This window comes from Peromyscus californicus, unplaced genomic scaffold, assembly GCF_007827085.1.
Source record: "Peromyscus californicus insignis strain IS unplaced genomic scaffold, ASM782708v3 Scaffold_17__1_contigs__length_78620276, whole genome shotgun sequence".
In the NCBI taxonomy this organism is placed as follows: Eukaryota; Metazoa; Chordata; class Mammalia; order Rodentia; family Cricetidae; genus Peromyscus; species Peromyscus californicus.
In genome coordinates, this window is record NW_026294469.1 from 31,615,996 (window position 1) to 31,641,226 (window position 25,231).

At 42.0% G+C, this 25,231-nt stretch overlaps 1 protein-coding gene across 1 annotated transcript; it reads right to left on the minus strand.

Annotated features, from left to right (window-relative positions):
- Window positions 1–1,776: 1,776 nt before the first annotated feature.
- Plac8l1 (PLAC8 like 1) lies at window positions 1,777–19,876 on the minus strand. The gene is made up of 4 exons (XM_052742092.1): window positions 18,325–19,876; window positions 12,866–13,002; window positions 5,583–5,719; window positions 1,777–3,720 (listed from the first exon to the last, which is right to left on the minus strand). Exons 1-4 carry the CDS (start codon window positions 18,441–18,443, stop codon window positions 3,580–3,582), a joined length of 534 nt encoding a protein of 177 aa, XP_052598052.1. The 5' UTR covers window positions 18,444–19,876; the 3' UTR covers window positions 1,777–3,579.
- Between the last annotated feature and the right edge of the window lie 5,355 nt (window positions 19,877–25,231).

Here is a 25,231-nt window from a genome sequence, read left to right on the forward strand (position 1 = left end):
GGTCTGCTTTTTTCCGTTGTTGGTTGATCACAGATTAAATGTCGACATGGAGCATTTAATCTTTCCCCAAGAGGTCCAGCTCCTAGCAACTGCTCTGAGCGTCCAAAAGTGATTTTGTGGAAATGACTAGGGACAGGGAGTTGCCATGGTCAGGTGTCTCTTCACAGCAATAGAAACCCTAAGACAATGACTATCTTACATTTGTAGTAAATTGTACTAATTTCTATTTATAGTTGGGACATAAAGTTTCTTAACTGGTGAGCTATCTCTCCAGCTAGACGCAAACTTTCTTTTAGAATTCAAAAGGAAATTATTTTATGTATAGGGTGTTTTGCCTGCATGTGTATCTGGCAAAGGTGACCATGAAGAATTCACCTCTATAAAGAAGGTTCTGGTCTGAGCAACCATGTGGGCTTAAGGGGTGATGGGGCCTTGGAAAGGTCACTTGCATTTCTGGGACTCAGGCCTCTTTTCTGAAGTGTTCATCAAGAAGAAATATTAAGGGTTGAATAACTCAAAATATGCAGAGCACTTTGAGCTTGTTAGTGTTGGGCCATTGAGATGACTCAGTCAGTAAAAACACTTAACATACAAGCCTGATCATTTAAGTTCCATCCCTGTTACCCGTGATAGGACTCCCAAAAGTTGCCCTCTGGTCTCCAAATACACTCCATGGCACACATACACCACGAGTGAACATACAACACAATACACAAGAATAATAATTAGCACAATTGTTTTTTTGAAATCAGAGTTTTACCCCTTCAGAGTGTTTGCTACGTCCACCTACCAGCTATGCTATTAACTTATTTTATTTTGAATGATGGCAATTTTCCTGAGTTAGTCCTCCAAGTGCTGGGATTGCAGGTGTGAACTATCATGCCTATTTAACTGACTCCATTTTCACAGAGAATTTAATTTTAAAAGAAACTTTACAGGCCTTGAGAGATGGCTCAGACATGAAAGCATTGGTCCTTCCAGAAGACCCAAGTTCATCTCCAAGCACTCACATGGCAGCTCACAGCCATCTGTAACTCCATTTCCAGGGGGTCTGATGCCTTCTGGCCTCTATGGGCATCAGGCATACAAATAGTATACAGAGATACAAGCAGCCAAAACACCCATGCACATAAAATAATTTCCTTTTTAATTTTGAAAGAAAGTTTACATCTAGCTGGAGAGATAGCTCAGCAGTTAAGAAACTTTATGCCCTAACTATAAATAAAAATTAGTACAATTTACTACAAATGTAAGATAGTCATTGTCTTAGAGTTTCTATTGCTATGAAGAGACATATGACCATGGCAACTCTTATTAAGGAAAACATTCAGTGAGGTGGCTTACAGTTTCAGAGGTTTAGTCTATTATCATCTTGGCAGGACATGGCAGCATGCAGGCAGGCATGGTGGCAGAGAAGGAGCTAAGAGTTCTTACATCTTGATCCACAGGCAACAGGAAGTGGTCTGTCTCACTGGATATGGCTTGAGCATATATGAGACCTCCACAGTGACACACTTCCTCCAACAAAACCACACCTACTCCAACAAGGCCACACCTAATAATAGTGCCACTCCCTTTGGGGGGCCATTTTCTTTCAAAACACCACAGCCATAAATTATCAATAGTGTCATTATTGGGTAGCCAGCGATCACCAAGCTTGTTAGGCTTTTCACCTCTACCTAGAAGTCATCCCACTGTTGCTCATTCTTGAAATTGCTCTTAGGTAGCTCATTTGGTTTCAGGCCTCCTAGCTAAAGTTCTCTTAGGGATTTTCTAGTTAACTCATTATGCAAAAGGTACAAGGTTTTATCTTCCCTTGATTTTACTTTTAATATATCTTTCATCTTACCCTTACGGTATTTTCTCTATAGTTCCGAAGAAAAGTTTCTTTCTCCAATCCTTCTTTTGGTTTGGGTGTTTCAGTTTATGATATTATAAATAGCTCAGTTTGTGTTTATTAGAGGTAGGTTTACTTCAAAGTGTCCATTGGTTGTGAAGTCTTCTGGGTGTAGACCAGATGCTTTATGGAGGTTAAGCTATGCTATGATTATTAAAAGCACACTTTCCAGGATGCTTACCTTGTTACGACTTATCTCCTCTCATGAACTTGCTGGCTGGTATTATGAATTTATGTTCCATTCATTTACACCCCCCTCCCCCCTAAAAAAAAAGCCAGGTAGTAGTGACACATGCCTTTAATTCCAGCACTTGGGAGGCAGAAGCAGAAGAATCTCTGAGTTCGAGGACAGCCTGGTCTAAAGAGTGAGTTCCAGGACAGCCAGTGCTACACAGAGAAATAAAATAAAAAAAAATAAAAAAAACAAAGGGAGAGACAGAGACAGGGACAGAAAGAGAAATAGTGTATTTGCTGAGTCCTTAATGCCACTCACTCCGCACAGTGCTACATGGCTTGACTTGTTATAACCTCACAGCCCTTTAAGATCAATGCTATCACTACCCTCTTATCCATGAGGAAACGAGACACAGGGAGGTAGCAAAGCTGCCTATAGATGCACGATCAGTTACTAGGTGTTTGAAGGGCCCTTCGGCTCCGTGCTGTTGACCTGACAAGAACTAGATGGCATACTCAAATCACAAGGTAGGTGGCTGCCACACTAGCCTCCGAGGGATGGTGTATAAATTACCACAACCTTGGTGTCTTGAAACAACAGAAACTTACTCTGTCACATTTCTAGAGGGTGAAGTTCAAACGCAGGATACTGGCAGGACCATGTTTCCTCCACACCTCTGGGCTGGATTCTTCCTTGCCTCTTCCAGCTTCAGCATCCCTAAGCAGTCCTTGCCTGGCAGCATCATTACTTCAGTCTCCCCCACAGTCTTCATGTGACTTCACACGTGTCTCTACCTCTCCCTCTTCTTTGGAGGACACCTGCCATGCTGGATGAGGGCCTCACCCAGCTGATCTCATCTTGATTTCATCATATTTGCAAAGACTGTTCCCAGATAAGGTCTCCTTCACAGGTACCAGGGATTGGGCTGGCAACCTATATTTTGTGGAGTGTAGGAGAAGCAGGAAATACAATTTAATCCGCAATGTTTGCCCAATTATGATTTTTGAGCCTGGAGCAAGGGGCCTGCAAGTGCTGGAGAAGAGTTCAAGATCAGCACCCACTTCAGACTTCCTTCTTGTGCAACGAAGACTAAGGAGTTGGGCCAGGGGAAGGGCAATGGCTTACTGTTTCAAAGACACCGGTGCCTACTTAGTCATGCCGGGCCCACCACTGATACATCACCATCACTGAAAGTGGGTTGATACAATAAAGATACATGGGAGTTTTTCCAGCCTCACAGTCACCTCTCAGGAAAGGATGGCATCAGAAAACTAGGTGAAAAGTCAACCTCCCAAAACCCAGGGTACTGAAGGGACACTAGAAGGTACTCTGCATGGCTGGACCAAAGTAGCAGAGTCAGAAAATACTCAAGACCTCAGGGGAATCAACACAGCAGGGGCAGCGGGGAGTAAATCATTTATTCTATTTCAGTGAGAACCTAATGAATAAAAAACAATCTAAGACAGGTTTGAGAGGAAAGCGCAGCAGAGGGAGGGCAGGAGTGCTGTCAAACCAGGGTGTCCTTGGGTGCTGGCACTGCACAGATTTCGTAGAGCTGGGGGGTTCTCATCTTGAGTTCTCGGGCCACCTGACAGACCGAGAATGGCCAGCAGCAATGCACCACCATCCAGTCTTCACAGAGTGTCCCCTAGGGCAAGACTTGATTACTATTGGCAATGATACAGGACCGTTGGTTTCTCAAGGACCTGAGTAATGTTACCTGCTGGCCCATCCCACCCTCTGCTTCCAAGATCCACCAAATCCTTAAGTCAACACTTAGGACACTGGGTAGTCCAAGTGTCAAGCAGTGGCTGGTCAATATCTGCACTTCAGAGCCCTGCCCCTTCGATTTTTGACATGTGTCTCTTACTGAAACCTCCGATTTTCCTTTTTAGTGTCTCTTAGAATCATCATATTTATCTCCTGTAGTAGGTAGTGAAAGGAAAAGTATCGGCTCAGGACCCCAAAACTAAGGTCTCAGCACAAAGATTCGTTAGGCCCAGAGGGACAGAGGACAAGGAATAAGAGAAAACAAAAAACAAACAACAACAAAAAAACCCAAAAAACAAAACAAGAGATAGAGGACCAGGGAGAAGGGGAAGGGAACAAGGGAGGAGGGCAGGAGTTTTTATCCCTGGGGAGGAGGGACAGACAAAGGACTGCCACTGGACAGGGAGGAGACAGACGTGGCACATAAGAAAATGGCAGCTTTTAAAGGTAAATGGGAAACCCCGTGTTAGGGTGAGGTGTTTAATTTTAATTGAGCATGTTAATTAGATGAGCCAAGGGGGCTTTTGATTGCTAGACTTCAATATTTTCATAGTTGGACCTTGGTAGTCAGCCTCAGGAGGAGGAAGTGGCCAAATAAGGGAACAGACCTTGGTGGCTAGCTTTAGGAATGCAATCTAAAGGTTTTTAGCAAGGCAGAGGGAATTGGGGAGAAGGGCAAGACCACACACTTGAGTGCACTAGTGTCCCTTCAGGTAATAAATAGAATGGTCCCAGATCCCCATAGTAAAAAGGGATGGAAGTGAAAAGAAAATCTCCCCTCTCCTCCCCCAGAGCTGTCCCCAGCCACCCAACTACCTGCCTGGAGACAATCACTGGTTACCAGTTACATTTCCAGGCAAACTTTATCGGCCTAAACATATACACATATCATCCTTATGTGTGAATAGTTACACAAGTCTGTGTCTTGTTTTGTTCACATAGGAAGGTATTGTAGAGATCATCCCACAAAATACCTAAATACTAGGTGTGTGAGAGAGAAACAAAGAGAGAGAGAGCATCTGTCTGTCTGTCTATCTGTGTCTCTGTGTGCCTGTGCCTATGTATCCAATGCAGAAGTTTCCCTTTTGAAGATCCTCTGTGTCTGTGTGTGTTGTCATCCACCTCTCCTCACCCTCTCAGACTTCAGTCTTGGCTCTACTAGAAGTTAAGGAAGCCAAGGAACCACCAAAGTAAATTGTACATGTATCACATGGGCTACACTTTAAGTTGGACCTCACAAAAAGTACTTAGGTTTGAGTCCATCTGCCCTGTCTTGTAGTAATAAGAGACTTAGATGTGGTTTTATTTTTGTAGATGGGAGGGGATAGTGGCTACAACCTCCTATTTCTGGGCATCAAAGTACATCCTAGGAAGTGTAAGTTAGTCAATGATTTGACTAAACCTGTTGACCAACAACCAGCATTGTTATTTCTTCTTGGAAATATCCTTCATTATACAGCATTTCAGTTAAGTAATAACTCCTAGTAAATAATGAAATCAGAACTTTTATTCTCCACAGTTTTCCATTAATGTGAGATTTTTAAGCATCTTCACTGATATGTATCTCTCCTCTCTCTCTCTCTCTCTCTCTCTCTCTCTCTCTCTCTCTCTCTCTCTCTCCCCTCCCTTCCTCCCTCTCTCTCTTTCTCTCTTTCCCAATCACTTTGGGAAATCATAGGTTTGAAATGCATCCAAATTCTCACAAATATTTAGATTTATACATGCCTCAATTGCCCTTACCTGTATCTTATGTCTCTCTCTGGTGCCAATTCTCAATGCAAAGGTAGACCCTGGTAACAGTGGCCAACAAAGACACTCTCCATAATGCCTAGCAGTGTCACACTCAAGACACATGGGACAAAAGAGACCACAGAAACCTGTCAATGGCACATAAAAGAAAGCCAGTGTTCTCAGATATTCAGGGAACGACTTTCCATTTTAAACAGATTCGTAACCCTGTGCCATCAATTCAACACTGCATTGTCTGCCTGTAACCAGGGACAAAGAATGAATAACAATTCTCAAAACTCGGAGCTAGAATATTGCCATTACCTAGCCACATCATGTTCTTTTGTTAAATATTGCCGAAGCTGAATCTGACACAATTCTGTTACTGTTGATCATGGCAACTGGATTTTTTTTTTCTGTCGAAAACATTAACTAATGTTTTAATCATAACTGATACTTGTTATGCTTTTCTATCCAATTTCATTACTTAACATGGACCTAGAACACTAGACTATTCTTGGATAATGGATATCCCTTTCTATAAAAGTGATAGGAAAACTTTTGGGTAGACACTGAATCTGTTTCCTATTCTTATCAGGTTTTTATTCTATTTCTCAAGTCAGAGGTTATTCTAATTTTTTGTTAGCTTCACAGAGCCACTGACATTTATCCATTTTAATCTGTAAACTATTAGGCAACTGGACCCTTGAGTGTCAACTGGAAATGGTTTCCACTTATTACTTCATTCACCATTCACTATTGGTATGAGTTGCTACACAGACTGAGTGGACTCTCTAACATGGATTCTATCTAAAGATGTTAGAGGCCACAGAGCCTTTTGGGAATATAATGGCTGTTATCAACTTGCTCCAGAAGGGAAAAGAAAATACACACATGTGGGCAGGCAAATTGTGCATTCCTTTTCATGGAGTTCATAGAGTCATTGAAAACTATTAACGGGCCACAAGTTAAGAGCTCCTGGCATGCAGGTAAGATGTTACACCACCTGAAACTGCAAAAAGATGACAACCCCCATGACTTCAAATAATCAGGACTATGAGTCAACAAAAAACGCCATGATAACCAGTCTTGGGAAACATTCTGTCTTATTTAGGGTTGTCATTGCTGTGATGAAACACCATGACCAAAGCAACTTTGGGAGGAAAGGGTTTATTTGGCTTATGTTTCTAAATTTTCTTCCCTGAGAGAAGTCAGAACAGGTACTCAAATAGGGCAGGAACCTGGAGGCAGGAGCTGATGCAGAGGCCATGGTGGGGTGCTTCTTACTGGCTTGCTCCTCATGGCTTGCTCAGTCTGATTTCTTATAGAACCCAGGACCACCAGCACAGGGATAGAACCATCCACAATGGGCTGGGCCCTCCCACATCAATCACTAATTAAGATAAGGCCCTACAGGCTTGCCTACAGCCCAATCATGTGGAGGCATTTTCTTAATTGAGGTTTCCACCTCTCAAATGATGTTAGCTCATGTCAAGTTAACATAAAAATATAGAGCATACATGCTAAACATTTTAATCAAGGGGAATTTTATATATGAAAATGCACAAAACTTAAATTTCCACTTTGGGTGACATTATAATTGCATTCACCTATATAACAGGAAATCCCACCTTTACCACCCCTACTTCTGGGAGAAACACAGTCATGACTTCTATCCCTATAAGTAAATTTTGCCCTCTCTCAGCTCAAGAGAATCACATTTACTTTTATAACTGTTTTGTTTTTGTGCAACATCATGACTTTTTTTTTAGGTTTACTCATGTTGTTATATGAATCTGTAGTTTTTACTGTTAAACAAGTAGCATTTCATTGTATGAAAATTCTATAATCTGTTTGTTCTCCAACTAATCAACATTTTATTGCTCCATTTTTTGATATCAATACCACTATGCATACTCCTATGTAAAACTTTATTTGGACATACCTCCAATTCTGTGTGTGGATATATGCCTTAATTTTATTTGAGTAGTTTCCTGAGAGTGGAACTGCTAGGTCATATGTTTAATTCTACAAATATAGAGAAATAGTTCTCCAAAGCATTTGTACTATTCTGTACCCCCTCTGGCAACATTCAAGACTTCCAATGGATTGACATCATTGCCAGCATTTGCTATTGTCAGAATTTTAATTTTAGCCATTGTAGCACGTGTGAAGTGTTAGTCACCACAGCTTCCGGTGCCCCAGATACAAAGGTATGGTAGGTACCATGTAGCTGAAAGTATAGCCTCAAGTAATTCTGCAACATTTTAACCTGAATTAAAAAAAAAATTCTGACTGGGGATATGGCTCCATGGTAGTGTACTTGCCTAGAATGCACAAGGATCAGTCCCCAGCACTAAAAAATAATTCCCAAGCAGAACAGGAGATTCTATCCAGCACTAACAACTAGTATGAACAATTTGGAAAACAGCAAAAGGTCTAGCAAATTTGAAGCAAGCACAGAGGGCTCCCAGCACCTGCAACCTTGAATTAGGGCAATTTGAAATCAATGGCACGTTCTGTGAAGATTATGAAATACTGTAAATTCCCATAAATAAAGCAATTAATAAAAATTTGCCTAACTGTAAGGCTGGCAAATGAAGCACCAGATCAATTCTGTTCACACGTCTCTGAGCTGAGCCACACCCTGTAAAGAAGTTGATTGTGCCTCAGCATTTCTATACCATGATAGGACCCACATGCCGGGTTTTTTGTTTGTTGGTTAGTCGGTTGATTTTTAATCTTTCTGTCAGATAACCATGCTATGTAAGTGTGCTTTTTAGATACTTGTCTTACTTTTCTACTGAGGTGACAAGACACCAGGATTGCAGCAAATTCTAAAAGGAAGCATTTAACTGGGGGCTCATGGTTCCATGGGGTTAGAGTCCATGCCCATCATGGTGGGGAGCATGATGACAGGCAGGCAGACATGGCGCTAGAGCAGCAGCTGGGAGCTTACATCGGATCCACGGCAAGAGGCAGAGAAAGAGCTAACTGCAAATGATGTGGACTTTTGAAACCTCAAAGCCCATCCCTTAAAAAAAAAAGTGACACCTCCTCCCACAAGGCTATACCTCCTAATCCTTCCCAAACAGTTCCACCATCTGGGGGCCAAGCATTGAAACATATGAACTTATGGAGAGCATTCTCATTCAAACCACAATACTCAAATTCAACCACCTTGAACTAGAAGTAAGCTGTGTTTTTTTAAAAAAAATGTATGAAGCTCAAACTTTTATTTCACAATAGCTAATGTTTATAAAGAGTTCGCTATGTGCCAAGCAAGCTCTTGCTGAAAACATTTTGCACATGTTAGTTCATTTAATCTTTGAAATAATCATATAAACTAGGCACTTTTTCTTTTGTTTTTCTGTGTACTGCTGGCTGTCCTGGAACTCGCTCTGTAGACCAGGTTGGCCTCAAACTCAAGAGATCCGCCTGCCTCTGCCTCCTGAGTGCTGGGATTAAAGGCATGTGCCACCACTGCCTGGCACTTCTAAGATCTACATGATAGCCTGCCCCATAACCACAGTACTTGTGGTACTGAGACAGTAGGATCATGAGTTCAAGGACAGCCTGGGATACACAGGAAATTCTAGAAGAGCCTGTGCTTACTAAGACCCTATCTCAGAAACCCAATCAATGCATAAAATCGGTCCTCTTACTAGTCCCATTTTATAATGACTTCACGTACTCTCCATAACTAAGTAATTGTCCCTAAGTTTATTAATATTATTAGTGAAGGGCAGAGACCAGATTTGAACTCCAGGAGACTGATCCCAAAATCGTAGTACTATACATATGTCCATATGTTCTCATGTTTTACATTTCTTTGCTATCATAATGCAAAAGGGTTTGTGTATTCCAGGACAGTATGCCCATTATATTTATCCCTGTGGGATGGTCTGAACTCATGTGACTATTTTCAGAAGGACCCTCTGAGTCAAGTGTCACTGCTCTGCATGGGAGGAGTGTGGTTGGAGATGAGAACACTCAGACTAGACCCCAAAAAGGAATGCACAAGAGTAGAAGGATAGGATCCTTTTTCTGAAGGGGGAGGCTTTGCAGTGATATCAGAGGCCAGGGTAAGCATCTAGTATATGGGAGGCACTCTTATAAATCCATAGATAAAAGAAAGCAGAAGAGAAAAAAAATGGCACAGGGCATAAGTGGGTAGCTGCTGAAAAGGAAATACCAATGGCCAACAATAATGTCATTAGAAAGGCATATAAATACTATCAGAAGCCACTTGCTACTCATAAGAATGCCTCGTTTTTAATGTATGTTTGGGGACATAAAGTAACAATACATGGATGTGGAAATTGGCCTAACCACATTAGATGATAACTTTGCTCAATCTATTAAGACTTAAAATACTCTAGGAATGAATAATTTCACTTATCAGCGCCTAGAGTAGTGCTTATGCAATTGCACAAAAAGACAGCTGCAAGGATAGTCACTGTAGCATGGTCTAGATGACAAAATCTAACAATGTAAATGTATGTCAGTGGGCTAATGAACAAACAGAGCATGAGCAGGTGACCACTAAGAACGTGGTAAGAGGACTGGAGAGGTGGCTCGGTGGTTACCAACGCTTGCTGTGCAACCATGGGGACCTGAGCTTGGATCCCAGCACCCATGTAACAAGCCAGCATACATACCTGAAATGCCAGGACTTCGGAAGACAGAGACAAGAGGAGTGGCGGGACTTGGAGGCTGCCTTCCTAGCTCTAGGTTCAACGAGAGGCCCAGTCTCAAACGAGCATAAAATGGAGTCTAATAGAGGAGGATATCAGATGTCCTCCTCTGGCCTCTGCCCATGCACACTGGTACCCACACCTGCATACAACACACACACACACACACACACACACACACACTTTTTTAAAAGAATGATAAAAAATCAGTTAAGTACCAATATAGTTAAGTCTCTAAGACTAATTTGAATTTAAACAAATCAAATTGCATAAGGGGTACCGTTTAATACCATTTACACTTTGCTTCAAGAGTTACAAAGCAGTAACAATACTGCTAATGGATACACAGGTAAATACAGAGAAAATACCTGGAAGGGAATCTTCCCAACTGATTTTTGTGGTTGCTCTTGTTTACAACCCCAAATTGGTATTTACAAAGAGACAAGGATCCTTTTTCTGTAACATCTTATTTTTTATAAGGTGAATGTGCCAACAGCATATTAGTCATATATTTTCTTCTTTTACAGAGCTCAAGGTCAATGGGGATTTGTGGCACACATTCAGTCTTTTCCTTTACTTCCATAGCCTACCTAAACCCAGGTCTATTCTCTACCCTTGTGTGTGGAATGCCATTCTTCCAACTCACAGGCAAGTCAAGACAAAGACAAGAAGCCATGGTGTGGAGGCCCAGAGAGCAGAAGTAGGCAAGGCGGGTGGAAACTTGAGCACAGCACATTTCAGATCAGTTATTGCAAGGGAGCCAAGCCTTCCAATAATAAGATACTCTAGAGAGGAACAAAGCTCATGCATGCATTGCCAGTGGGAGTGTAAACAAATTTACCTTCCAGAAGGAAAGCCACTCAGCAACGCCTACCGGAATTTAAAGAGGCATGTTCGGTTTGGTCAGCAAGTTTACTCATTAGCAATTACCCAAGACAGATATCCTCACACTATGCAAAAATGGCATTTGAACAAGCATAGTCACACAGCATTGGTTTGAATAAACCACATAAAGGCCCACCAATAGGAGTTTCTGCATAAATAAACTGTGGTACAAAGGGATTCATAAAGCAATTTAAGAAATTAGCTCCAGATGTGCTTATGTGGTGTGATCACCTAAATGTGTGTGACATTAAAACCAAGGTGTCTAGCAATGCGTATTTATAATTCTTCCATTTATGTAAATTATGCACACATATAAGTAAGGGATCTGGGGAGCGGGCGCAGGGGAGTGGGGAGCACCAAAACATCCACACCTATAGATACTGTTCTGTCCTTTGGTTGTCTTTTTATATTTTTCTTTTTTATGATCATTAGATGGTGTTTTTAAATTTTAAAGTATATTTTCTTTTAAAATCTTTCCATAGCTGCCTAAGTATGTGGACTCTATCTAGACTCTTAACATAGGAGTAGCTGCCTCTGGGGAGAACAGGGTAGACAGAAGGCAGGACACATACTTGCTTCTCACGGGTTCTTGGATGGTGACACACAGCAGCTGAGATAAACAGAGGCTCAGTGTGCCTTTGCTCTAAGCCAGAGGTCAGTCCTGAAACTAGAACTTCTTGACAACTGAACCAGAGTCAGAAAAGACCTCAGTCAACAAAGGGGGTTTCCTTTCAGATCATTCTTGTTACAAGAGTAATGCATATTCTTCATGGAGATATTGAAGAGATAATAAAAAAATGAAATGCAGATGTTAGCCTGCCATCTGGAGACATCTGCTGTAAATAATAGTATTTGTATCCTTCTATATTTTTCTAACTGCTTTCACTTCTTCCAGATGGAACTTGATGAACACAGTTTTGCACTCACTCGGCTTCTTAAACCCAAAACCATATGCAAGCCAGGTGGGGTACCATGCATCTTTAGTTCTAGCACTCAGGAGACAGAGGCAGGTGGATCTCTAAGAGTTCCAGACCAGCCAGGGAAGCACAGCGAGACACTGTCTCAAAAAATAAATTAATGAATAAAAACAAAACTGTACACAAAAGATCTTTTTACTCGTTAAATGTTACTCTACTACATGACTTTTCATAGCTGCATAATAATTCAGTGGATGGATGCAATATATATGCTGTTCCAAGCTTTGCAACAGTAACCAATGCTTCAGTGTTAATGTTCATGGTAAATGTTGCACATAATGTATTTCCTCAGACTAAGCTCCTACTAAGAAATGTAGTTATCAGGTAAACAGCTACTGTAACCCTTGCTATTCTCTACCAGCTCACACTGTCCCATCTAGTGGACAAGGGAGGCTATATGTATCTTTGTCAACAATGGATTGTACCATTTAAATTTTTTTTATTTTTTTTTATTTTTTATTTTATTTTTTATTAATCCATTTTTTAAATTTTTTTTAACCATTTAAATTTTAAAAAATCTTTGAAAATAGCAATTGTCCTATGAATGGGTCTACATTGTTGAAAAGCATGATTTTTCCCCCCAACTCTGGAGTAGGCTTGAGACACCAGACTTGTCCGGTTCAACTGAAATCATTTACTTTCTGACCTTGTGCTGGGGTAGCTTTTCCACTTACTGATATGATACCTCATGGGAGAAAACGGTAAGGGGGAGCGCGAGCGAAAAGGAAACCCGTACAGATTTTCCTATCTCTGCAGACACTGAAGAGGCCGGTGCTCCAGTCTCCACCAGTCTGAACAATAGCTGTGACCGTGGTCCTGCCACTGGCTCCGCGGATAGGTTGCTTCACCACGGCACGAGCTGGTACTTGGCTCCTGGAGAGTCGAGGAGGATGATTAACTTGTTAACAAAGATGCTGAAGAATGATAACCATTGATCAAGACAGAACAATAAAGAAGAGATCAGAGACCCATGGTGCCAAGAGACTGACTCATAATCCAGGCTGACTCCATCAGCCCCCTCTTTCAGCATGCCTTCTCTGACTTTTTAATTTTTTTGACCCATTAAGGAACAATCTATCACTCGAGTTCAATGTCCAATCTATCATCTCAATGTTTGCCAGGGTTTCATAATAGCTAAATTCACAAACTTGAAACAAAGAGACATCAGGTCAGATGCCAGCATGTCCCTCCCTGGTGACATGGCCTCAGCTAAGTGGTTTAAGCTCCCTACTTCCTGTCTGTTCAGATGGGGACACTATCTCATGGGGCTTATTGTACCAGCTGAAAGACATATAATTAATTTACTGTCTCCAGAGGGTGTACCACAGGTGAAGTAAGCTATAACCCAAGAGCGGTGAGCATCTGTTAAAGAAAGAATGATGGGGAACTGAAAGAGCAGCTAGAACCGGGACTCAGCTACTAGAGTTGACATGTGGATGGCCCCGATGCAGAACACCCCACAACTTTAACCTGGAGTTGATTTTCCCTGAAGAGAATGGATACTTCCACTTTCTGCAATTCCAGGTTAGGAAACAAATGCTCAAGGGACTGGGATGCCACAGTGAAGTGAGGGAAAAAACTCCCTCCTCTTTCTGAGGTGGAAAGCCTGGCCTGAATTTCAGTCATGGAAATGGCAACCGTCGTTTCTGTCGATGAAGGTAAGCTGCTTCAAGGTTCATGGGAAAGTTGGGTCAACTTGGAGTCAGTGGGGCCTAAGAATGAGTCTGAGCCTGCACCATGTTGTCATTACCTTTTTGTATGACTCTCCTACGGCAAGTCTCATGAAACATTTGTACCTGATCTCTGATGTGCTACGGAAAATTAAGGAAGGGACCTGCCTCACATTTGCAATAAAATAAACAAGACACGACACCATTTCCCCAGGAACCACTGTTGCCGTCACCAAGTTCTAGATGCCCTAGAAGTCAAAGTAAAACATGGCTGACCAATCATAAGATTGTATTGCCCTGGGGGGTAAACAGCTGGGGAGCCCTCCAGACCTGCTTTGGAGCAATAAAATCAATGAGATGTTATGGTATATGTCTTTTCTATTACACCAATAGTTCATGCTCTTGTTGTTGTTGTGTTGAAGGTCCCCAGCTGGTGGTGTGATTTGGAGAGGTTCTGGAAACTTTAGGTGGTAAGGCCTATTTGGAAGAAGTACTTCATTGGGATCATACCTTTGAAGGTTTTGCCTTGTGAAGGGGGCTGGTCATGCCTTTGAAGGTAGCCTTTAAAGGGGCCAGAGAGCAGCCCCTTCCTCCCTCCCTGCTTCCTGTCTATCCTACACTATCTTCCTTCATATGTTCCCACCACCATGATGAACTCAACATGGGCCCATAGTCCATGGGGCTGAGGAATATGGGTTGAAATCTCTGAAATCATAAGCCAAAATACATAATTCTTTCTTTCAGTTGTTTAGATCATGCATTCTGTCACAGCGACAAGAAAGCTAATAGCTTGCCCAAGCATTACCGAATGGGACAACTTGTTGAAACAAGTTCCAAAGCCTTGCCCCAGACCAACTGCACAGGTCTCCAAAGAAGTCCAGAAGTTCCTACCATAACAGGTTTCCAGGGAATTCTTGTTTTTGTTTTTGTTTTTTTTTTTGGTTTTTCGAGACAGGGTTTCTCTGTGTAGCTTTGCGCCTTTCCTGGGACTCACTTGGTAGCCCAGGCTGGCCTCAAACTCACAGAGATCCGCCTGGCTCTGCCTCCCAAGTGCTGGGATTAAAGGCGTGCGCCACCACCGCCCGGCCTCCAGGGAATTCTTAAGCAAGCATTCTGCTACCACCTGACACCTGGTGGATTTGGAGGCCACTGGTGACTGCAATAGCTTCCAAGTCTTCACCAGCTAGATGGCGTCTCTGCAACAGGACAGCAAGGAAAACAGAACAGGAGGTAGGCAAGAAGGGAGGATGCTTGAAACACACCTAGTCCAAAGACCCAGTGAGTCATCAAGATCCTAAACAAAGAACTGGGAATGCTACCCAAGAGCTCAGAAGGGAGGCTTGGCTGGAGTCTCTGGGCGCCAGAGCACCCCTCGTCCTTTTATCTGTTAGGCATTACAGATAATACTTAGGCTCTAATTACCAATTTAAGATCTTATGTGCTCTTAAGACTTGGAAAAACATGTAAAACAAAATTAATGCTAAATCAAACACTGAAAGTTAACATTATGTCCATTTCAAACTCAGGAATTCTGTTGTTTGGTGTGTTTTTGTTGTTCCATTTTGAGACAGACTGATGTAGTCCTGGCTGGCTTGGAACTCATAGAGATGAACTTGCCTCTGCCTACTGAGTCCTGGGCTAAAGGTTATGTCACCACACACAGTCAAATTCACAAGTATTTTATTGTATTTGAAAATACGTTTAAGGTTTTCTTGTTTCTCAAGAGGCATGGTTGCTGAAAAGCAGCAGCCAGTGGCTAATCACTACTTATAACCAGATAATTTCAAAATACAATTGTAAAATACCCTTTCATTTTCCACTCATAGGTATGTGAAGAAAAAGAGAATTATGGCACATGTATGTGTTGATGCTTGTTCTGAAGTGAGTTAGGGATTATTTCTGTGGACTGACAGACGTTCCCTGAAATCATATTGAGTCCCCAGCCCCCAGTGTGGCTGTATATGGAGATGACTCCTAGGAAGTAAAGCTCAGTGAGTGGGTCAGAGGGATAGAATCCTGAGTTAATGGGACTGATGAAGAGACACCAAGCAAGTACCCCTTGAGCCAGGAGAGGCCTCACAGAACCCAACCGTATTCCCCCAATCTTAGACTCCAACCTCCAGAACTCAGGGAATTAGTTGTTACTAACTCCACCTGGCCTAGGGTCTTCTGTCATAGCCATGTATAACATTTGAAACTGGTCCTGAAGAATCTGCTTTCATACTGGTCCTATTTCATCCCCTTCCATGTGAGCTCCTTATTGCCAGGAAGCACATACCGTTGTTCCTCTTTGCATGCCCAGCATCCAGCACACTACCCTGAAACTGAGTGAGTACTCGATAAATATTTGCTGATTGGATCAAATAGATTCACTGTCTCTTCTATTGTCCTCAAGTCTTTCTCAAATCCAGCTCCTCTGGGCTAAATTACGCAACTTGAACTGCGTTTCAATTCTGTAGTAGAGGACATAACTCTCGGGTGTGAACTGATGAAATAAAAGCAGAGGGTAGTCTAAGAGCTTTCTGCATCTCTACACAATCCAAGGCATTTCCTTCGCAGCATGATGCCTACCAGTGAGGGCTTCCATCATTATGCTAAGAGCTTCAATCATCTTTGATTTTAGTGAAGGGATTTCTGAGGGCTGAGCACCTGGGAAGATTTTTTCCTCCCCGAAATGAACCATTTACAGCTTGCAGCCCTAGACAAGAATTTTCTGCTTCTATCTTAAAATTATGTGCATAACACCTTTTATCACAGCAAGGAAGCCAGTCTTCTATCTACTCCAAATCAAATAACTGAGAAGCTAACTTTTACTTGTTGGAAACAATTGTCTGTGTGTGTGTGTGTGTGTGTGTGTGTGTGTGTGTGTGTGTGTGTGTGTGTGTTTGCTTAATTTTGAACTCAATAAGAACTCTGTTCTAATACTCTGAATCTTTGGTGATTTTTTTTTATTAAAATGTTTAGATTTATAGATGCAGACATTTCAGTTCAAGCTTATTGTTCATCTGTCATGATTAAAATAACAATGCCAGCCCTTCCCTTGGCACTTTTTATGTGCCAGGCATTTAGTAGTTCCATTAAAAACAGAAAGATGACGAGGTGTGACATAGCACACCTGTAATCCCAGTACCTGGGAAAATAAGGCAGGAGAATTTGAGACCAGTGAAGCCTGCAGAGCAAAACCCTATCAAAACAGAATGAGAATTAGAGAGAGAGAGAGAGAGAGAGAGAGAGAGAGAGAGAGAGAGAGAGAGAGAAAGCAAGAGCAAGGGGTGGGGGGGATGGCCTATCTTAATCTGGGGCTGCTATAGATGAGATGAAGTAGTTGCTGTAACTTCTTGGCAGTTTGTCTATATATGAGCCCCAAAGGATGCTTATGCCACCATGAAGAATAGGAACAAGCTCGGACATGATGGATACAGTGGATGCCACAGAACTGTGCCAAATCAGAGACTCTGTCCATTCACAAGCAGAAAGAGCAGATTTATCCACACTGAATTTCAAATCCAGCTCAGCTACATTCTACTCTTTAAGCTTAAGAAAGACCCCATCACTGCCCTCAGCTCTGGTCTCATCTTCCTCCTCCAACTGTGTTTTAAGTACTCTAGCTCTTGGCTGCCATGAGCCTTCAACAATATCATGTACTTGGTGCATGGTAGGCATGCAATTGATGGCAGCTGGTGTTAACATGACTTCAGCATCCACTGTGTGACAGGGGCATTCTTCACTTTGCTGAGGAACAAAGAAGGCAGAGACATCTGGTTCAGTTTTTTTTTTAAGCCAATATATGTGCTACCCAAATACCTTGAAATGCAGTCAGGATGACCAACCATCTCAATTTTCCAGGATAGAGGAAGGAGAACTAGGATAGAGAACTTTCGGTGCTAAAATCGAGATGGTCCTGAGAAAACCAAGGGAGATGCTCATCAAAAGCAGAGGGAAGCTTTAGTGGGAAACAGGGATGATAGCAGCCAAAGTCTCATCGGATTCTCCTACCTAGGAATGCCTCAGATTGGTACAATACACCATCCCTCTTTCTGGCTTCACTCTGTCCTAACGCCCTCTCCTAAGAAGCCAGGCACCCTTCTCACCAAATGTTGACTGTCCTCACTTTGAATGCGTCTGTCTGGGCAGTTTCTGTTAATTCTTTAATCAAACGGGCAGTGCTAAGAATTTATTGTACCTTCCACTCAGGCCTCTTTGTTTACTTCAAATTCTTAATCGAAGTCAAATCTCTGATACGTTTATGTCAAAGGCATGGAAATCACAGGCAGTCACCAGAAATAAAGTTTCACTTGGCCAGGACAGGACAATTTAAACTAAGAATGAAGAGATTTCCTTTAACTCAAGCGGTCCTTCTTTCACGAGTCAAGCACGGTTGCCCCCTTTCCAAGTACACATGGGGCTAGCTAACTCCCACCCTCCCCACAAGCCACTGTTCTTGCCTGGGCTCCTTTCACAAGGAGACTGGCTGGGTATTCCAACTAACAGCAAAACCTGGGAGAAAAGGCACCTGACTTCCTACCTCAAGTCGGAGACGAAAGGCTCATCTTCAGACGACATGAGTGAGAAAAGTGACATGTGTGTCCTGAGCAAGGAAGTGTCCTCGGGGCCCCCGGAGAGGTGATGCCCGAGCCAGCTCATCCTGGACGACAAGGAGACTGGTTCTCAGCTTGGGGTCAAACCAAAGTGAAGCATGCCTTTAAAAGAATGTTGCCTTGATATTCTGGAACCTGAGGTCATAGCAGTCTGATAGAGAGACACTGTATCTTTTTAAAGATGAGCACATGTCTAACAAAGGGCCTCTACCTTTTTCTAATCTGAAGGGAGACTAACGGAGATACAATGTAAATACAAAATTTAAAAAAAAAGGGACTTATCTTTGGTAGGAAAATCCTTTGCTTTAAAAGATACCTTTACTAAGTATTTACCTAGTTAAGTGCTACTAAGCACCATGTTGTCACAGAAGCTGCAGTTTTCTACCCTACTAGGCAGCAAGGTGGCTTTATCATCAGGACCAGTGGTCCAATCCTGAAAGATCAAACAATTCCATAATACACTCAAAAGCAGGGACAAAAAGGTCTTCCAGCCTGGGGATTACTTACAAAAAAAAAAAAAAAGGTCTTCAAAGGATCAGAAAACCATTAAGAAAAATGACTGCAGACAGACTATCGCCAATGTATAGAAGTATTGAACCATTATTTCTAATTATCAAAGGGGGAAAAACACATATCATACATGCCTGGAAAAAGCCAAATGTATCAAAAATGTGTCTTTACAATTGAAAGTTCTAAGAGTGTTTTTAGAAAAAAGGGAGGTCACCTGCAGTGGAAGCTCCAGAAGTAGTGACTGTGCAGGAAGGTATCTCTGAAACAGAACATCCTGGAAGTTGTCATAAAGTACCATTAACAAGGGGAATTCTGGAATTTGTCAAGTTTAGAAACTGAACAGAGATAATTTATCTTCAAATGGTGCAATGAAAGTCATGTTTAGTCTGAATTTCAACAAACTTCTAGACATGTTGCTAATAGAAATACATTCTGAGCCATTTTAAACTCTGTTAGTCAAGTGAAACAAAAGTAAAAAGAAACAAGTAAACTTAAACTTAATAAATATGAGATAACACCATTTTAGCATTCAATATTTTTTTTTAATTTTATGTGTGGGTGCTATGTCTGCATGAATGTCTGCACATATTGTGAACATGCCTGGTGTCCACAAGGCCAGAAGGGGCCCCTTGGATCAGAGTCACAGACAGCTGTGACCTACCATGTGGGTGCTGAGAACAGAACCAGGTTCTCTAGAAGAGCAGCCAGTGCTCTTAACCACTGAGCCATCATTCCAGCCCCTTCAATCCATATTTTAAAAATTATGATTGAAATATCTTGCATTCATTTTACACACAAAGACCCTAAGATCTGAAATGTAAACTTCAGTTAGAGCACATCGGGAAATGGCCCCAGCTACATTTCAAGTGCTCTGAAGACTCGTGTGGCTAGTGGCAGAGCCCTGAACACACAACTCTGAATTTACCATCACAAGAATGACGAGAGGGACAAATTACCACCTCCTCTTCAAAACTGAAAAAGAAAAAAAAAAAAATTCAAAAAGCAGTATTGATAAATTTTTTCCACCAATAGGCCTCTCCACCAACTCAGCAATCCAAATCAGACCGAATCAGACCGAATTAGAAAAAGCCCAGGTTTAATGGGTAAAGCATTCCCGGGTGATTCTCCAGCTCCCCAGAGAGGAGACAGGGACAAGAGACTGGAAAACCAAGTGTCTGTTTCCTGGGATGTAGCTTATATACCCTGTGGGACCGGTCTTGAGCCTCTCTGGGGGAGGAGCTGTGTTTGGTGGGTTTTGAAGGCGCAGGTTAGGGGAAAGGGATGGGGGAGGGGAGTTGAGGCAGATCTTCCACCAGAACAAGTATTTATTACATTCTTTAAAACCTTTAAATGTCGTCTTCTACCCTGGCTTTTGTGTGTGTTTTTCACCTGCAACTAGTTAGTCTCTGTGTATAGTCTATCAGCGAACAACTGGAAACTTAATTATAATACTCCAAGTTTGGGGATATTCTTCTAACGCAATGGTTCTCAACCTTTGGGTCATAACCCCTTTGGGGATTGAATGACCTTTTCACAGGAGTTGCATATCAGATATTTACATTACAATTCATAACAGCAGCAAAATTACAGTTATGAAATAGCAACAAAAATAATTTTATGGTTGGGGGGGTCACCATAACATGAGGATCTGTATTAAAGAGTCACAGCATTAGGAAGGTTGAGAACCACTGTTCTAACGTAAATGTGAAGTTACAACCAAGACACTAAGAAAAACAGTGAACAAGTGATTAGTGCTAAACATACATATTCTTTTTTTTAATTTTATAATTAATTTAATTTTACATATCAGCCATGGATTCCCCTTGTCCTCCCTCCTCCTACCCCCCAGTCTCCCCCCCCACCCACACATTCTTAAGAGTGTTAAAGGAATGTATTTTCAAGACATATATCGAAATATTAACAAATTAAGCCAGGCATGGTGCTGCACACCTTTAATCCTAGCACTTGGATCTCTGAGTTTGAGGCACCTGGATCTCTGAGTTCAAGGCCAGCCTGAACTACAGAATTCCAGGCCAGCCAGGACTACAGAAAGAAACTCTGTCTTGAAAAAACAAAAATAATAAAAATAAAAATATATAATTTGTTTCAGAAATGTATAGTGACACTCCACTATTAAGTTAAAATACCCAAATTTCCCCGAGAATCCAAGAGCTCCTTTAAGAAGATCCCATTTAATTATCTGTTTCCAACTTCCTTCTCATTCCTATTCATAAACACCCTATTCTGAGCATCATCTGCCAAGCAAGCATGGGTCTACCATAGTTCTTCTCTACAAGTTTCAAGAGCTGGGAGTGAGGCCCTGCGCCTTCAGCTGCCCCTTCAATCCTGTCCTCTACACCACAGCTCATCTGTGAAGTCTTCCTGCCTGCAGGGCAGGTAACATCTCCCGCTCTGACCCAACAGCCTGATAACACAGGGGGCAGACCACATTCTGTTCTCCGGGAACCAGTCCTGTCTACCTGCCGAGAGTGCGGAAGTGAACACAGAACAGGCGGCAAGTGCTCCAATTCAACCCTCCCATGAGTTTGTGGGATTCTGAACACCCACTTCCACCTCCAGACCTGTCTCGTGGGGTCTCCTTGCTGCTCACTGCTTCCACCGGTACCTCCATGCCCCTCTAAGAGCCTTTCTATTTGCTGTTCCCAGGCATCTGCTAACAAAAGTGCATCTGCCCTGGAACCTATAAGCTAGCTCACGTCTACAAATTCATTCTGAATATTCACATTTCCCAAACCATTAGCCACATATTCATAAGGTTCTTCACCATGTGTCCTTTCTTTTCAGACTTATTACTTTCACATGTATGTGTGTGCCTGTACCGGTCTCTGTGCACCATGTACAGAGAGGAACCTGAGTCCAGAAGAGGGTGTCAGATCCCCTGGATATTAGCCATCATGTGGGTGCCAAGATCCAAACCTCAGTCCTCTGCAAGCGCGTCAAGTGTGGGTAGCTGTTGAAAGATGCACCCCTCCAGCCTTTCCTATACATTCTTTTTTTAATTAATTAAAAATTTTCATTTATTTTACATCCCAATTGCAGTTTCCCCTCTCGCCTCTCCTCCCACCCCCTCCCCCCTCCTATACATTCTTAACAAAGTCTATAGAATATTACTTGAAAAGAACATAAGTGTTCCTATGTAAGAGATAACTAGGCAAGGAAACCTTCACAATAGCCTTATGCAGTGGGGTGGAAGAAAGAAGGGCAGGTTCGGGCAGGGGAAGAGAAGTGTGCAAAAGAATTCTCATAACAAATTCAGGTTATGTTGTTAACCTTAAAAAGCAAAGTATAAAATAATTTATATATAATTCTATAGAAAGATATTTATATATCACTCTATAGAAAAATATTTCCTGACTAGGGAGATGGCTCAGTGGTTAAGAGCACTGGCTGCTCTTCCAGAGGTCCTGGGTTCAATTCCCAACAACCACATGGTGGCTCACAACCATCTGTAATGAGATCTGACGCCCTCTTCTGGCATGTAGGCATACAGGCAGACAGAACACTGTGTACATAATAAATAAGTCTTTAAAAAAAATATATTTCCTCCTACTATATTATAAAAAAATAAATATAAATAAATTAATTGCCTGCTTTGGAAAGAAACAGAGAAAACATAACCAAGAAATTAAATAATAATGTTTAGCTATTAAGTGGAAACGTGGTATAAGAGTTTTGAAAATGGATATAGTTTTGACTTTCAAACCCTACATTTTACTTATTTAAAAAAGAAAAAGAAGCAGGCTAGAGAGATAGCTCAGCAGTTAAGAACACTTGGTTTTCTTGCAGAGGATCTAAGTTCTATTTCTAGAGCTGGCTCCCAGTGGCCTTTAACTCCTGCTCCAGGGAATGAAGCCTTCTGGCCTTCACAAGCACTGCACTCACACCCACGTGCATAAACCCACACTCAAGACACACACATATACTTAACTAAAAATAGAACAAATCTTTTTTTTTTTTTTTTAAAGAAAATCATGAAGCTGGACAGAAAAGAATAACAAATGGTCTGATTAAAACCACATATAGAGCTGGGCATGATGGTGTCCATCTTTAATCCCAGCATTTAGGAGGCGAAGGCAGGCAGATCTCTGTGAGTTTGAGGCCAGCCTGGTCTACAGAGTGAATTCCAGGACAGCCAGGTCTACACAGAGAAATCCTGTCTCAAAACAAAACAAAACAAAACAACAACAACAAAAAAAGCATATAAAATATAATTGGACCAGGTGTGGTGGTGCACGCTTTTAATCCCAGCAATGGAAAAAGGCAGAGGCAGGTGGATCCGAGCTCCAGGCCAGCCTGGGATACATAGAGAGACCCTGTCTCAAAAAAAAACCAAACAATAGTTCAAGAAACCAAAGATAAAAAAGGATTCAAAAATATACTTGAATATAGCACTAACTATAGCCAAGAAAGATGTTCTAAAGACATAAAGAAAGAAAAAGAACTAAAGAGTAAAAATCAGTAACTTGGGAGATTCTTCATCAATAATTGTGTTGAACTGATAGCTCTGAAGCAGACAAACCTGAAGGGAAACAGTTGCCATGGTTCCCTCACACAAGAACAAAATAAAAGGTGGCCCCAAGGACCAACACAAAGGACACAAAGCCTACACCCTCCTCTGCAGCACTCATTCACTAGCAGCATCTGGCCAAGGCTTCCTATCTGCCGGACATTGTACATGTAGTTTTCCCAGATCAGCCCAACCAGCTGACAGCAAGGTGGCAAGGCTTACCGTCACTTTCACTTTAACTGGAGCGGAGGACTTGCTGAGATACCCAACGTGCAAATGGAAGTGGAATCTAGCCTAGCTAGGTGACTTCAAAGCCACACTGCCTGCCACAATACGTGACAATCCATCTCTTCACTGGATTCCCCAGCAACAGTCACCTGACCTCAGCCTTCAGGTTCCTTGGGACTGTCAAAACTGGCCTTTCCCCATACTGAATCCTTCAAAAATGGAAATACTTTTCTCCTCTGCTTGTCAATGCCTTACATCTTTTCATTATATGAAGACAGATGAGCACATGTAATACTTTTTAATAAAATGAAAAGTTTATAAGTAGTATGATCTTTAAAGCTAGTTAGACTAAACTTTGCTAACTCCTTCTATCTAGGAGAAAAAAAAAATACTAAAACTTACTAGAGATGAAATAAGTTACAAGCTATTGATAGTGTCCCTGAACCTGGACAGTGACACACACAAGGCAGAACTAGGGGCTGGAGAGGTAACTCCGTGGGTGAGAGCGCTTACCAGCAAGTATAAGGAATGGAATTCAAATTCCCATACAAACATTTAAAAAACCTGGGCATCTGGCCAGCAAGATGACGCGGCAGGAGGCCTGAGTTCAATCCCTGGAGCCCATGTGAAGGTGGAAAGAGAATAACAATATACAAAGTTGTCCCCTACTCTCCACGTTCCCACTGTGGTACAAATACCCAGCCCCCCACAGACCACACATATACACACAATAATAACAGTAAATTGAAAAGCAAAAATATTTGCTTGGGCTCCATAACTGCCAGTGTAGCTTAGGTTCAGTGGCAGACCATGTCTCATGGGAATAAAGCAGAGAATGACAATGCAGAACACCCAATGTCTTCTTCTGTATGGCACATGAGCATGAGCATTGAGTTCTGCACACATACATGCATATCTATTATACACATGCTCACACCACACTCATAAAAGTAAGTAATGGAATGAGCTCACTCACTATTGTCTTTTTCTTTTCTTTCTTTTCTTCCTTTCCTTCCTTCCTTCCTTCCTTCCTTCCTTCCTTCCTCCCTCCCTCCCTCCCTCCCTCCCTTTTCTTTCTTTTTGTTTCAAGACAGGGTTTCTCCATGTACCCCTAGCTGTCCTGGAACTCACTCTGTAGACCAGGCTGTCCTCGACCTCAGAGATCCACCTGCCTCTTCCTCCCGAGTGCTGGCATTAAAGGCGTGCACCATCACTGCCCAGCGTCTAAGCAGTTTAGCTAACTCCTTATGTGGATATATGATATTATATAGAGCTGTGATGCTCCTTAACCTGCATAAACAGTAAAACTACACTTCATAAAAGGGACACACCGACAACAGGGCACAGTGGGACATGCTTCTAATCCCAGCATTCAGGAGACTGAGTCAAGAGGATCATGAGCTCCAGGGCCAGCCTGGGCTACAGTGAGACCCTGTCTGAAACACGAAAAACAGACCAAAAAGGAAACAGCCTTTGTGTAAAGATTAAAAACTCCTAGGAAACAGAAATTACTTGTTAAAAATAAATAAATAATGTGGCACAAACCATTTCTCTTGGAGGCCCAAAGG

Coding starts and splice junctions, on each gene's coding strand:
- Plac8l1 (XM_052742092.1), bottom strand. CDS start 18,443: ATGAGCTGGCTCGGGCATCACCTCTCCGGGGGCCCCGAGGACACTTCC. Junction 5,720..12,865: donor CTGCAGAGATAGGAAAATCT/GTACGGGTTTCC, acceptor TGCCATTGACAG/GTTTCTGTGGTCTCTTTTGT. Junction 3,721..5,582: donor GAGAGAGACATAAGATACAG/GTAAGGGCAATT, acceptor GTCTTGCCCTAG/GGGACACTCTGTGAAGACTG.